Below are 15,265 nucleotides of genomic sequence, written 5' to 3'. Positions count from 1 at the left end.
AGTTAGGTTCAAAACTGGAATGAAACGAAACACTCACAGGTTATTCAACAGCTGAGAAAAGGAGGATGACTTAGCCGGAACAAAGGGAAAGATATACAGAGAAGAAAAAGGGTATTCAGAAAAAGGCACAGCATTGATTGACTTGGGCTCTGCTTCCCTGCCATTGCCTTGCCCTTAATGTTCTATGGTCAGAAGGTTGAGGAAGGAACCAGCTGACTGACTACTCCCTCCATGATTTTTATACTTGGGGAACCAAGGAACTAAGTTAATGACTTGTGAGCCTTTAAATGGTTCCTTCAGGCAATGAAGTCTTGGGGAAGATTTCAACACCTTTTAAGGAAAAAACTAAGGTAGACAGTGTGAGGTAGGGCCTTAGGAAATTGCTCCTGCTACAAGTGTGAAGGATGGTTTGAAGAGGGGGGAAAAAAAGGGCAAGAACATCTCTTTAGGAGGTTATTTTAATAGTCTATGATGGTGATATTGAGGACCTTGATTAAAGGGGTGACAGTGAGAAGATTAAATATCAAATATTTTGTGGCAGCTAGGTGGCACAATGAATATCAGAGCTCCAGGACTAGAATCAGGAAGACCTGAGTTTAAATCTGGTCTCAGATACTTACTAGCTTTGTGACCCTGGGGAAGTCACTTAACTTTGCCTGCCTCAATTTCTTAATCTGTAAAATGAGGATAATAATGACATCTAACTCCCAGGGAAGTTGTGAGGATCAAATGAGAAAAATTATAAAGCACTTAGTACAGTCTCTAGCACACAGTGAACTTTAAATGTTAGCTATTATTATTGTGGCAATATAATTGACAATATAATTGACAGGATTTGATAACTGATGGGTACAAGGAGTGAGGAAGAATTAAAATATTACTATGGTTGTGGTACCACCAAGAGAAATTATGAATTATGAATTTGGCAGAATAAGCAAAAAGTACCAAGGGGTCAAATAGGACATGCGCAAAGCTACCTTTCTTAGTTCTGGCTGACAATGTGTGCAGCTCAGTACTTGGGCACCTTGGAGATGACAAAATCCATGACTGCTTCCTGCTGGCCATGCAGAACTCAGCACTTGAGCACTTTGAAGATGATGACACCATCCCCTTATTGGCTTCTGAGCAGGAAGAGCCAATAATTCAGTGAAAAAAAAAAAAGTGAATTGGCTGCTGGTGCTTCCTTCTGCTCTCCTAAGTAACAAATAGGGTTTTTTCACTAGACTTCTGATGAATCCATATTGCCCATTCCTCCACCCAGGGTGTGTGCAACTGTTCATACATGACAGCTAAGACAGGGGCACTAGGTGACCCCTGAGCATAGGCCCCAGGTTGCCTTTGCTGCTTTTCCTGAGTAGGTGACCAAACATCCATCTCAGTATGCATGGATCCATGCATATTGATAACTTTGTTGGGTTCTAGGGGTCCTGGCTCCATCAGGCAGGGATGACTGTTGGCAAGGGGAAGTTTCTACTTTGGAGGAGATGATCACTACGAAGACGAGAAGCTCAAACCCCGCCCTAGCTCACCAGCAGACCTGGACTTTGAGGGAACGGTAAAGAGCTAAGGTGAAATATAACAGTGCTTACTCAGAAATTCCACAAAGTGCTCTTCGTTAACATGAAGTTTAAATCTCAACCTCCTGGGAAACTACAAAAGTAGGGGAAAGGAGGTTGGGGAGGGAATATGCATTTATATAATGCCTACTATGTGTCACATACTGTGATAAGCTCTTTACAAATATCTTTTTTTTTTTTGGTTAGGCAATGGGGTTAAGTGACTTGCCCAGGGTCACACAGCTAGTAAGTATTATGTGTCTGAGGTCGAATTTGAACTCAGGTCCCTCTGAATCCAGGGCCAGTGCTTCTTTACAAATATCTTGCTATTAAATCTTGTTTGAGGACTTTTTGCCAATGTATGCTCGTGAAAGTTTTATGTTAGCATTTTTTTCATGTGCAGGAAATAAATACTTGTCCCATATCTGATTCATATTTATATTGAGTACCTTTGGAGAACGTAGAGAGGAGCCAAAACCTAAACTTTAAGCAAATTGTCCCTGAGGTGCCAGAATGAGCTTATGATGAGGCCAATAGTGTGAGAAAAGGGATCCTAACCCCTCTCATTACAGTCCAGTTTCCCCCAGGACTGAAGAGGCTACAATGCCAGCAACCCTTCTGTGTCCAGCGGCAGTCTATAACATTAGACAAGTTTAAGACATGTTTCATTTTGAAGTTGGCAGGACATCCAGGTGGAGGTGTTGTCTAGGCAGATGTAGGTGTGGGGATCACTAGAAGTCTGGGGCAAGAGGAAGCCCAGGATGTGTCTGTGGTAGGACTTCCACCTGGATCTCTCTATCATGTCATGTCATACTGTTTCACAAACTAACACATAGTAAGTCTGTAATAAGTGCTCCTTGATTCGAACTGTTACCTTAAGTAAATCACTTCAATTTTCTTAGCCTGCATTTCCCCATCTGTAAAGTTGGACCAAATGAGCTTTCTCATATCCTATGATTCCTTGATCCTGGCTTTGCAATTAATTAGCTTGGCAACTGTGGGCACTGTACTTTTACCTTTGGGAGTCTCAGTGACTCAAAATGTTAAATCAGAGCATTGCTCCAAATGGTCTCTAAGGTTCCTTCTAGATCTAAATATTAATAATGAATCCTTTTTAAATTACATTTTTTCAATTAAGAAAAATTAATTTTCTCTTCTGTTCCCCAACATAAAAAAATACAAAAAAACCCCTCATAACAAATATGTTTAGCCAAGAAAAACAAATTCCCACATTGGCCGTGTTCAAAAATGTTATGCCTCATTCTGAGTGTATCACCTCTCCTTCAAGAGGTGGGTAGTATGCTTCATCATGGGTCCTCTGGAATTGTGGTTAGTCATTGAGCTGATCAGAGCTCTTAAATCTTTCAAAGTTGTTTGATGGTGTTGTTATTGTATAAATTGTTCTCTGCATTTTGTTTACTTCACACAGATCTTCCCAAGTTCCACTGAAACTATTCCTTTCATCTTTTCTTATGGCGCAATAGTATTCTATTACATCCACATGTCATAATTTATTCAACTGTTCTCCAATTGATAGGCATGAGCTTAGTTTCCAGTTCTTTCCTGCTCCAAAAAGAGCTGCTATAAATGTGTGGGTCATTTTACTCTTTCTTTGATCTCTTCGGGGGTATAGGCCTGGTAGTAAAGCATTGCTGGGTCAAAGGGTATACACAGTTTAGTGACTCTTTGTCATAGCTCCAAATTGCCTTTCCGCCTAGCCAGACCAATTTGTAGCTCTAAGAAGCTTGAATTAATTTGCCTACTTTCCTGAAGTTCCTTCACCATTTTTCATTTTTTTGCCAACTTTGACAACCTGATGAGTGTAAGATGGAACCTGAGAGTTACTTTACCTCGCATTTCTATCATTATCAGTGATTTGGAGAATTTTTCTTTCTTGTGGCTATTGATAGTTTGGATTTCTTCCCTTGAGAACTGCCTGTCCATATTCTTTGGTCATTTATCAATTGAGGAATGGCTCTTAATCTAGAAATGTGAATCCATTCCTTATATATTTTGGAAACGAGAGTTTATCGAGAAACTTTCCACAAATCAGATATTCTCCCAGTTACATATGTCCCTTCTAATTTTAGCTGTATTCATTGTATTTATGCAAAAACTTCTATGAAATCAAAACTGTCCATTTCGTTTTGTGTGATCTCTAAATTTTGGTCATGAACTCTTCTACTATCTATGACTAAAGGTAATTATTTCCTGGTTCTCATTTGTTTATGATGTCATGAACATCATTCTTTTATGTATGTTCCCCTTTATATATACACATCAAGAGGCAGCTAGGTAGCATAGTGGATAGAATGCTGAACTTGAAGTCAACAAGAATGGAATTCAAATCCAGCCTCAAACACTTACTAGCTGTGTGACCCTGGGCAAGTCACTTAATCTCTGCCTATCTCAGTTTCCTCATCTGTAGAATGGGAAAAATAATAGCAGCTACTTCACAGGATTGTTGTGAGAATGAAATAATAATTGTAAAGCACTTTGCACACATTAAAGCAGTATTATCCATTTGGAATTTATCTTGGTATATGGTGTGAGCCGTGGGTCTATACCTCGTTTCTGCCAGACTGTTCTAATAACTACTTTTTGGTTAATAATAGTCAACTCCTTCTCATGACACCTCAAGCCAGTGGTACTGTCCTGGAGCCCTGAATTTCTTCCAATGGTCCCAGCCTTTCAAGAGACCAAAGCCTTGCCAAAGGTCATCACGGAAGGAAGGAATTCTGAGAGCAAAAAACAGCTGGACTATTTAGGAGACTCTAGAGCACGAAGGGGCTCCCTTTAGAGTCATCTTAGTCCGTCCCCTCTTTTTACACAGTTGAGAAAACAAGTCCGTAGTGTGTGCCTGCACACAAAGCTTATCGTTGCTTCGGTTACAAGGTCACAAGATATTCTAAGTAGCAGATCTGCGGCTGAAATCAAGGTTCTCTGGCTCTACAACTAGTGGCTCTTACCCCTCACTACATCACGCCGGCCCAGCAGGCAGGAAACCTGAGAATGGCAGTGATTGGAGAGGACTGCGGCTCAGACCTTGCCTAAGGTTTTTTTTTTTTTCCTTATTCAGTTTCCCCCTTTATTGGAAAAGAGAGGCCAGCTGCTTTTTCACTTTGCAGCGATGCATGGCACTTGAGGCTAGGAGGAGTCAGACAACACCACTCTGGGCATCCCACAGACCCGTGGTCCCTCTCCGAGAGGCGCCCGCTAGCTTTGGTCCGCTTTAAGATCTGAGCCATGACATCATCCCCGGCTCCGCGCAATCTACCATGAAAAGGCAACGCCCTCTTCCAAAAGCCCAATCCGATTGGTTTGCCTCTTTTCCCTACCCAACTAGGTGACTCTAACCCGTCATTCAGCCAGGTCGGAACAGTGATTGGCTACGCGACCCGAACCGGGGCCTAGGCCGGGTGCTCAGGGTAGGCTGCGCTGGTGGGAGGTGAAGCGGGGAGGGGGCGGGGCGGCGCCCTGTCTGGAAGCCGCTGCCGCCGCTGCCTCCTCCGCCGCTGCCCAGCCCGGTCGTCGGTCCATCGTTTTCACCCTCCAGCCAGCCAGCCTGGGCCGGCCTGGCCATGGAGTCCTACGACATCATCGCTAACCAGCCCGTGGTGATCGATAATGTGAGACCCGGGGCGGGCGCGAGGACGGGCTGGCGGGCGCGGGGACGCGAGGACGGGCGGGCGGCCGGGGGCGCGCGCCCCGCCCCCAGGGGCAGGAGGGACGCGGGCGGAGCCGGCGCCCGAGAGGGAGTCCCGACACGGCGCGCGGCCCACCCCACCCAGCTGCACCCCTTGCCCCTGCCCCCGTGCGGCCCCCCTCCCCAGCCTTCCCTCCCCTGTCTCTCTCTTGCCGGGGCGATGTGACAGCTCCGACGGGGCGCACGCGCACAACCCATGCCCGGCATTCTCCCCCGCGTGTCCACCCAGAGCTGGCCCGTCGGCCTCCCACTCTCCTCCGGGGATGCTGCCCGACTCCAGGCAGGATCCTGCCTCTCTGCCCCCTCCTCTAGCAACAGCCAGTCTGCGTCTGAGGGATGCACCTCCACCCCCAACTGCATGCTTGTGGGGGGGTGGGGGGGGACAATAGAGGAGGTTAAGCATCATCCCCCGGGCTAAAATTAGGAAAACAGGTAGAGTAGTACCGGCTCTGTGTTCTGAGGTCTTGGGTTTGAATGAGCACAACCCCTTACTCTGGGACCTTGGGCAAGTCATTGTCCTCCTCTAGACCCTAGTGTCCCCGTGTATAAAATGAAGGTAGTGGACCAGATGACTTCTAAGATCTTTTGCAACTCTAGATCCATCATCCAGTGGTCCTATCTTAGAGCACAGGCTGCTTAATTCTTAGTGCAGCAGAGAGAACACTGGATGTGGAGCCAAGGACAGGGCTGGTTGGAATTCTAACTCTAGCTTGCCACCTGTATGACTTCAGACAAGCTACTTCGCCTCTTTTGGCCACTGTCCTCCTTTGGAAAGTGAGGAAGTTGGACTACATGATCCAGTTTTACTGAGAGTTCAACATGTTTGACAGTCAAGGGGTCTCTGTGGATTTATTCCCGTCACTCACTATACTGATCAATTCTGGTGATACAGAGCTGAAAAACTTCTAAAAGCAGGCCAAACCAATTACTAGAATGCCAGCAGGCCAGTCTTTCAGGAGGCCAGCAGACCATAGTTGTGCTTCCTTTGAGAAGATACAAGTTATCCCTCCATGAGCTAGTGGTCAAATGTTTAATGCTCCTTGGGAAACTCTAGCTTTTGTCCTTATGCCTCCTCGATGGGCAAGAAAGCCACAGATGCATTAATCATGGAAATATGTTCAGGGTCATCCATCCCAGGCCTCCTGAGCAAATTAGAGTATGACTTGATTTGAAGCTCCAGCAGGAAAGGATCTTGGCCTGGCTTAACTTCTTGGAATGGGGCTTTCCGTGCTTTGAACCAAAATCAAGATTAAATTTCATTCACAGAACTGGTGGCTGTGTGGCTTAGAGAGAGTGCTAGATTTGAAATCAGAGGACTCAGGTTTTGTTTTGTTTTTTTTTTTAGGCAGTTGGGGTTAAGTGACTTGCCCAGGGTCACACAGCCTAGTAAGTGTCAGGTGTCTGGTCTGAGGCCAGATTTGAACTCAGGTCCTCCTGACTTCAGGGCCGGTACTCTATCCACTGCACCACCTAGCTGCCCCCAGGACTCAGTTTTGACTCCCCTCTACCACATACTACCTGTGTGTTACTCAGTCTCTGTAGGCCTCAGTTTCCATATCTGTAAAGGGTTAGACTTGATGACATCTAAGGGATTTTCTAGCTTTAAGTCTATGATTCCATTACTGGATATTTTAGATCTACCATGACAGTTTTCAATGGAACTCTTGCCCTTTCTTCCTGGTATTTCTGTGTTCTGATTAGGAACTTAGGCTGTTCTTTGTAGAGACTCACTACTCTGATCTGAAACCTGTTTCCCCAAGTGACCACTGAATTGGATTTCTTTTGGGGTTAGGTAAAAACCTGAACCTGGCTCTTCTAGCACTTTACTCATGTCTCCAAGCACAGTATCTGGGACACAGTAGGCATTTAACAAATGCTTGGTGATTGATTTGATAGATGTGGCCTAGCATGGGGCACCATTGACATTGCTTAGTAAAAGACTTGAAGTTAGGTATTGTGGTTCTTGCTCAGTAAGCCTTTGACCAGGGGATAAGAAGGACCAGGCCATGTCTTGGTAGACGATGACTCTTTAGGTCACAAGTACATGGACTCAGAAGCTCTGGTCTCCAAGGTCGGGCTTTGACCTGGACTAGATTTATTACCTCCCAGTATTCATATCTTCATAGATTTAGAATTGGAAGGGACTTCAGAAGGCATCTTAGAACAACCTGCTAGTGGTACAGGTGAGGTTGTATTGAGATCGCTTTATAGAGTTAAGTACTTATGGGAGAACAAGACCCAGGTTCAAGTCCTGTCTCACATATATTGATTGAATCATTTAACCTTCCATCTCCTCAGGCAACTCACCAAGACTTTGGACTAGCAGTTCCCCTTACTGGGGAAGTAATAGGTCTAGATTAAAAATAAACTGTTGTTTTATACTCTTCATTGTGCGCTCCTGGGTGGAAGTCATTTGAGGAATGATACCTGCTCTCCTAGCCTATCTAATCATCTGCCTTGGGAGACCCTGTCTGTTGTCCTTACCTACATGTAATCCCTTGGGGGAGTGTGGTCTCTTGGGAGGAGCACTGATTCTGGAGTCAAGGGTTCAAATCCCACCTTGAATACCAATTCTGTGACTTTTGACAAGTCATTTGATCTCCTTGGGCCTCGGTTTCTTCATCAGCAAAATGAGGGGGATTGCAGTAGCTGACCTCTGCTGTCCCTTCCAGCTCTAGATCTATGATTGTATGAGTGTTTCTTGTTTCTGTTTGGAGGAGGGGGACAGAGAGAGAGAAGATTCGTGCTGTGGGTTACTTGTTCCTGGAACAGGGTTGGGAGTTTGGTTTTTATGGGCTAGCAGGGAGGTTGCTGCCTCTTTTTTGTTGTGCTCTTGGCTTTTTTAGCTAGACTTCCTGTGTTTAAACCCCTCTCATATTTTAGGGAGCTGTGATTGTCTAGAGCTGAACATGGATTTTTCTTACAGGGTTCTGGGGCAATCAAGGCTGGCTTTGCTGGAGATCAGATTCCTAAATACTGTTTTCCAAACTAGTAAGTGTCACTCAACATATCCCCCAAACCTTTCTTCACTTTTCTTTGCTGTCTTCTTGCATGTCTGTGCTATTACTCTTTCACAGGGGCTCTAGTGTGTTAAAATGACTTGTGTCTATAAGACTCACAGATAGGGTTTGGACCTAGTTTCTGTTTTAAGGCCAATATAGGAGAGCTAATGGATTTCCAGTATTTCTTTTTGAACCCTGGCTGGTGTTGATGTAGGGAGAACCTGAATCTCTTTTCAGGGTGTTAAACTGTCAAATCTTAAGTCCTTATTTCGGGGTGTGGCAGTGGGATGTAACAAAGACAGCTGCATGAGGGAAGGGTTTATGAAACAAGCATGTCCTGTAATTTTTAGTTTCCACTTCCTGGCACTCCATACTCCTCAGTTTACAGCCTCCAATACATACTGCATGGGCTGAGTCATTGTGCCTGCAGAAGGCTGACTTGATGCCAGGGCCCAGGCTGGAGTTGAAGGGCTGGGATTCCTGTGAACTGAGTGTCTCTGTGACTTTTGGGGGAAAATGGAAAAGAAAGAGCACAAAAAGGGTCTTAAATTAACTGTGAATGGCCTTATCTTTCCTTGAACTTCCAAACTTTCCGTAATAGACCTGAACTCTTATCAAGCAGTGTTCTAACCTCTGCTTTATATCCTTTTCCCAAGGGGGATTCTCATTATCTAGGCTAGAGTTTCTTAATTTGGGGTCCAAGGACCTCCAAGGAGCTTATGGATACATTTCAGGGGAGTAAACTTGGATGGGTAAAAAAATTACATTTTTATTTTCACTAACCTCTAAATGAAATTTAACATTTCCTCGAATTATAAATGTAGATAATAAACTATTTTAAGAAGCGGTCTGTAGGCTTCACTAGACTGCCAAAGGGGTCTCTGATGCTAAAAAGATTAAGAATCCCCACTGTAGACCTTTTGTGCTAGTTTTGATTTCCCTAAGAAGGGACTAAATTGTCAAAGCTGTGTATCCTCCCCTTCCACCTCGCAACTCCTGTGTCCTAACACGTTTGTCCTTACAGTGTTGGGCGTCCAAAGCATATACGTGTGATGGCTGGGGCCCTAGAAGGGGATCTTTTCATTGGCCCCAAAGCAGAGGTAAAATCTTTTGACTCTGTCTTTTCTGTGGTTTGGGATCGTCACATCTAAGTAGCAGTGGCTGGAGGTTCAGAGCACTAGACTGTACCCAGACATTGACCATTATTTTATAGGTAGAGCTCTGGATTCCTGAATTCTCTTCTTGTTTCATCACTTCACTCATTGTGTAGTATCATCGTCCACTCTGTAACAGTTTTTCCCATCCATAAAATAAGGGCAGTGGAGCCCATATTGGATAATATAGATTTTTTGTCTTTTAGAAATTACTTTGCATGTCACTCAGCATAGTGCCATTCCATTCTCTATCTGCTATTTCTTTTCTTATCCAGCAAATATATTATTTATTAAGTACCTAATATATGAAAAGCATCATGCTGGGCCAGAGTGCATTGAGACATTAAATAAGCCGTAGTTTTTTGATGATTTTATTGAGAGAAGGTACAGTTTAGGGGGAAGGCAAGAAGCCTTGTATTTCTGGGAAGACCATTGAAGACCATTCAGGTTTTGTTCTCATGGGCCTTGGTTCTGTATAGTGCATTTCTTCCCTAGGAGCACCGGGGATTGTTGGCCATACGCTACCCTATGGAACATGGTGTGGTAAAGGACTGGAATGATATGGAACGAATCTGGCAGTATGTCTACTCCAAGGATCAGCTGCAGACCTTCTCTGAGGAGGTGTGTTAACACCATCCTTCAGTTTGCTGTATTTACTTCTTTCCTGTTTCATCCTTTAGCTAAGTTTTTTTCCCAACTTCTCCCAGTTGCTTTGGTGATACTTGTTGTCATCTTTCCCCCCTTCTCAACTAGAAACAGACTAACATTTTCTAAGTGAGGCATGTAGGGATGCAGAGCAGGGTGTCTTTGGCAGTGTTAACTACTGAGATTACTGGATCATAATATTGGCAAGGGGGCAGACTAGGCTGCAGCTATCCAGTGAGTTTGGGGGAGGTTGGGGTGGGACATGGCAGTGTAAAATGGTAATACGCTGGGTAGTTTAGTGTCTTTTGAGTGAGCCTTTGACTCCTCATTGCTCCTAGCACCCTGTTCTTCTAACGGAGGCTCCACTCAATCCAAGTAAGAACCGGGAGAAGGCAGCGGAAGTGTTCTTTGAGACCTTCAATGTTCCAGCCTTGTTCATTTCCATGCAGGCTGTGCTCAGCTTGTGAGTATATCTTCCTGAATCCTAATATATAGGCTTAATTTTTTGATCTTCCTTAGACTTAGGGCCTAGATGACCCTGTGTTATGATGCCACTAATTGTGTAGTATTCAATTATTGGACTTTACTCCAGAACCAGCCACATTTTAATTATTCCTTTAAGAATAAGTTTGTTACAGAATGAGACATGCATTTTTGGACGTTACCAGCGAGTGGACTTACTTGGCTTGTCTCTGCTTATTGGTAACAAAGCTTTTGTTTTTGGTTTGCTTGTTATTTTCAGCGAGAGGGAGATTTGTAGGAGAGAGGAGAGCTAATGGTAAAGTAAGAGAGGATCATTGAAGCATTTTTTTAAATGCATGGAAGAGAACTGAAGGAGACAGACAAGCAGGACAGCTTTGATAGTAACATTGAATTTATTATATACTTTTAAAAATCCATAAATCATAGAGATTTGTGATTTCATATATAATACTCTTTTTTTCTTTTGTATAGGGAAATGTTCTTTTTTTTCTGTTTTGGTATTAAATCCAGACTTTTAAAAATAAAATATAACTTGAAAAAGTTGGTTATATGTTCCTTCAAGGCTATGTCCATTAAGTCAATTAAAGAAGTATTTATTAGGTGCCTAGAGGCAGCTTGGTGGCTTAATTGATAGGGTTCTGGACTTGGAGTCAAGGAGGCCTGGGTATAAATCCTTCCTTAGACACTTATCAGCTGAGTGACCGTGGCCAAGTCACTTAACCGCTGCCTACCTCAGTTTCCTCATCTGTAAAATGAGAATTATATTAGCGCCTGTGTTACAGGATTATTGCAAGGTTCAAATGAAATAATATTTGCAAAGTGCTTTGCAGGCCTTAAAGCTATATATAAATGTTGGTCATTGTTATTACTACTATCAGTATATGGAAAGTTTTCTGCTTGAGTTGGGGTCTCCAGAGGCAGCTGAGATGGGCTAGGGATATGTTTTGGTTACAGGTATGCAACAGGAAGAACAACTGGAGTGGTTTTGGATTCAGGGGATGGGGTAACACATGCAGTGCCTATCTATGAAGGCTTCGCCATGCCACATTCCATCATGCGGGTGGACATTGCTGGCCGTGATGTCTCCCGTTACCTACGACTGCTTCTGAGAAAGGAAGGAGCTGACTTTCATACCTCAGCTGAGTTTGAGGTTGTCCGAACTATCAAAGAGGTAACTGAGAGGTGAAGGTATATGTAGCAGAAATAAGGGCGGAAGGGTCACAAGGGTTTGAGGTGGGGGTTCCCTTGAGACTATAAGGAGGTGGGAATGGGAAAGAGGAACTGGTCAGTGACGTCTTTATAGCATCCTGCACGAGAACCCTGTGTCCATGTTTACCCACAGAGAGCCTGCTACTTGTCTATCAACCCACAGAAGGATGAGGCTCTGGAGACAGAGAAGGTGCAGTACACCTTGCCTGATGGTAGCACACTTGATGTAAGTCACAAGTTTTAAAGGTGGGGTAGGGAAAGCAAGTCTTGTCTCTGGGGTCAGGGAAGGCATTGCTTGGGGCCCTAAGGAAAGTTGTGCCTTGTGGATGGAAGGGACCCTGAGACGCAGGGGAAAAGCTGAGGGATCTTTTGGGGTCCTTCCTACCTCAAGGTTGAGGGTCCTCCTACCTACCTCATTTACCTGTCATGAAGGTTGGGCCAGCACGGTTCCGGGCCCCTGAGCTGCTGTTCCAACCCGATCTGGTGGGGGATGAGAGTGAAGGTCTCCACGAGGTACTAGCCTTCGCCATCCACAAGTCAGACATGGACCTTCGCCGCACACTTTTTGCCAACATTGTTCTCTCAGGAGGTTCAACACTCTTCAAAGGTACTCTGTGTAGGCTAGAGGATCAGCCTCTAAGAACACATTGGTAGCTGGAACACCTGGGTTCTGTGCTGCGCTGCAGCTTAGTCCCATTTCCTGAAGGTGCCTTCAGGCTCTTTGTATAACTGCGATAAATCAGCAAGGGCCAGGAATTGATGTGGAGCGTCACTTAGTGTTGGGCTGTTTTCTGTTTCTCATCAGGTTAGGTATTAACTGCCCTTTGCCTTCCTGCTAGAACATCTAACTTTTACCCCTGCACCTCAGTACACAGTGAAGAAGGAACAGAATCAGCAGTGTCATGATGGGGTGGATGAGGGAAGAGCTTGATTCTTAGTAATAGGCATTTTTTGATGTTTTCAGGCTTTGGTGACCGGTTACTGAGTGAAGTGAAGAAACTTGCCCCAAAAGATGTAAAAATTAAGGTAAGGTTGTAGGTGATCACTTGTTATCTCAGTTTTGGGAAAGAAAAAGAGAGCAGTGGCTTCTGAACCCATTCTCTCTCTAGTAACATCCACATATTCAGAACTATCAGATAGCTTGACCCCTGTACGTCTACACACACTCCCCCCATTATCCCATGGATGAAATGAGTGACAGTTTTTGCAGCTGGGAAAAAAATCCAATCTGGGGATGGACAGATGTGGGATGGTGATTATTGTCTTCAGTTTTTGTTCCTTCTAGATTTCAGCACCTCAGGAACGACTGTACTCCACGTGGATAGGGTAAGGTTCATGGTCTGAGTGAAGGAGCTTGGGGTTCAGAGCTAACAACTGGGGTGAATAATCAACCAAGCCATCTTCAGATAGAGACAGAAAGAGGGATCTCTGCCTCACAGGATGAGGGGAAGGGAACTGTGAGTCCTTCTGAAAGAATGGTAAAATCAGACCACTCTAAATCCTTAGTGACAGCCTTGTCTCTTCCACAGTGGCTCTATATTGGCTTCACTGGACACCTTTAAGAAGATGTGGGTATCCAAAAAGGAGTACGAGGAAGATGGAGCCCGTGCAATCCATCGAAAAACCTTCTAGTGCCGGGAGTGGGTGGTGTATATGGGAAGGGATGGAAGGAAAAGAAAGGGGGACTGTTGTGTTTAACCCTTTCTGGTCCAGGCTTAGGGCCCCTCTGCATGCCCAGCACCCCCCCCAGGTGGGTGGTGTAGCTAATTCCCTATTCCCCTCCTCCCCCATACTTGTTTCCACTTTTCAGCTGGGTAGATGGGGTCCTTGAATTGGAACATAGGAATTGGGGAAGGATTTGGTTTGTTCTGGGTTGCCACCCTTAGCTAGGATCAAGGTAGCTTGTGGTCACCTACTGGTGGACAGTTGTGGGGGCTGCTTTCCCTTAAAGTCCATATACCCCACCATTCTCATTATCCTTCCCATTGCAGGGCCCAGCTTAGAACAAGGGTACCTGGAAGACTGCATGACTAACTTCTAGGGAGGGAAGTGAGAGAGGGCCAAGGCTGGAGCAGATATTTGTTTCACATCTCCCTTGGTTAGATTTAAGCCATTCACCCATCTTTTCATTGAACCAACAGCAGTGAGAGTCTTGGCTAAGGCACTTCTGGCTCCTCTCCTTCACCTTTCTCTCTGCCTAGGGCTGGGATTCCCTAGCTCAGAGTTAAATAGGGAAGCCTTTCATCCTGGCACTAAGGTGCCTGACCTTGGTTCAGTGTTAAGTCCTTTAGTCTCAGAGCAAGGGGTTTAACAGGGTTAGGATGGTGGAGGCTCCTTTATCTCCCCTGCAAAGCACTTAAATGAACTGCTGCCCCCATCCTCCTACTTCCCTGCTTGCTCTGGATTGGAAAGGGTTGATACTTTTCATTTGCTCAATGAAAGCCACTTAATGAGGAGCTAGGGCGGTGTCTGGTTGGTAGGGCTTCCCTTATTCCCCTAAACAAGGGGCCCATGGCCAGTCCCTGTCCTCCACAGCCAGCCCTACCCCCCAGACATGTACAATAATTTAACACAGTTGCCTGTATTTTTTTTGTAAATTCATTATAGTAATAATTATGAACAAGGTGTGGTGTGTGACTCTACTTTCTCCTAATTCTGTTTTGTTGATTTTTGCCGAAAGCATCCTACCCTTCTTTCCTTTCTTCCTGAGGTAGATCTGTTCTGCAAACAGTTGCTATAGGCTGAACAGATGCTGTGCATACCACTTGTATTTTCTCCTCGAATTGTCTCCAGGGTCTTTCTGAGATAGGCCTCTAAGGTAGTGCAGTGGGGCATGGACGCTATCTCCAAAACAGGTAGAGTATCTAGGGTTGTTAGGGCAACATGGAAGCCCCAAGAGATTAGGCTCCTTTACTGCAGCAGAATTTCCTAGCTCCATTATTCCCTTGTTAAAAATCGTCAGGGGAATACAGAGGATTCACAAGCCTTATCAACACTTAACAGAATTTATTCCTGGAAGGAACCTTGAGTTGTGTTGTGACTCTTAGAATGATCTATCATTACTTCTAATTGCTGGGCATCTTTTATGTGTAAGGCATTTATACCAAGACAGAGGTAGGATCTGCCTTTGAGAAACTAACAGTGTAGTCCAGGAGACATCACCTTGAAGCTCCCAAGCTAGATCCTCTTCCTGACTTCATTTCTTAATGACATTACCACACTCTTGTTCACTTATACTTGAAATCTGTCATTTTTACCTTCTTCCTCTCTGCTGCCCCATTAACAAGTATTAAATGCCTACTATGTTGCAGACACTGTGCCAGGGATTCAAACGAAAAAGAAACAGCCATTGCCTTCAGAAGTTATATAGGGGATTATATATACACATGTATTTAGATGCAAAACATTCAAAATAAACAAAAGGTAGTTTGAAGGGTGGGAAGGAGAGACATCAGGAGCCACAGGGAACTAGAAAAGGCCTCATAGGTGTCTGAGCTAAGCTTTGAAGAA

General features: G+C 44.6%; 1 protein-coding gene across 1 annotated transcript; it reads left to right on the top strand.

The window, feature by feature from the left end:
* Positions 1–4,991: 4,991 nt before the first annotated feature.
* Positions 4,992–14,378, top strand: ACTR1B (actin related protein 1B). The gene is made up of 11 exons (XM_020984026.2): positions 4,992–5,185; positions 8,189–8,253; positions 9,289–9,364; positions 9,914–10,039; positions 10,402–10,526; positions 11,501–11,717; positions 11,889–11,981; positions 12,188–12,362; positions 12,720–12,781; positions 13,041–13,081; positions 13,285–14,378. Exons 1-11 carry the CDS (start codon positions 5,138–5,140, stop codon positions 13,385–13,387), a joined length of 1,131 nt encoding a protein of 376 aa, XP_020839685.1. The 5' UTR covers positions 4,992–5,137; the 3' UTR covers positions 13,388–14,378.
* Positions 14,379–15,265: the final 887 nt, after the last annotated feature.

This window comes from Phascolarctos cinereus, unplaced genomic scaffold, assembly GCF_003287225.1.
Source record: "Phascolarctos cinereus isolate Bilbo 61053 unplaced genomic scaffold, phaCin_HiC Scaffold_2;HRSCAF=192, whole genome shotgun sequence".
In the NCBI taxonomy this organism is placed as follows: domain Eukaryota; kingdom Metazoa; phylum Chordata; class Mammalia; order Diprotodontia; family Phascolarctidae; genus Phascolarctos; species Phascolarctos cinereus.
The sequence above is the reverse complement of the archived record's forward strand: the minus strand, read 5'-3'. Positions and strand labels throughout refer to the sequence as shown.

Coding starts and splice junctions, on each gene's coding strand:
- ACTR1B (XM_020984026.2), top strand. CDS start 5,138: ATGGAGTCCTACGACATCATCGCTAACCAGCCCGTGGTGATCGATAAT. Junction 12,363..12,719: donor AGGTTCAACACTCTTCAAAG/GTACTCTGTGTA, acceptor TGATGTTTTCAG/GCTTTGGTGACCGGTTACTG. Junction 13,082..13,284: donor CTGTACTCCACGTGGATAGG/GTAAGGTTCATG, acceptor TCTCTTCCACAG/TGGCTCTATATTGGCTTCAC.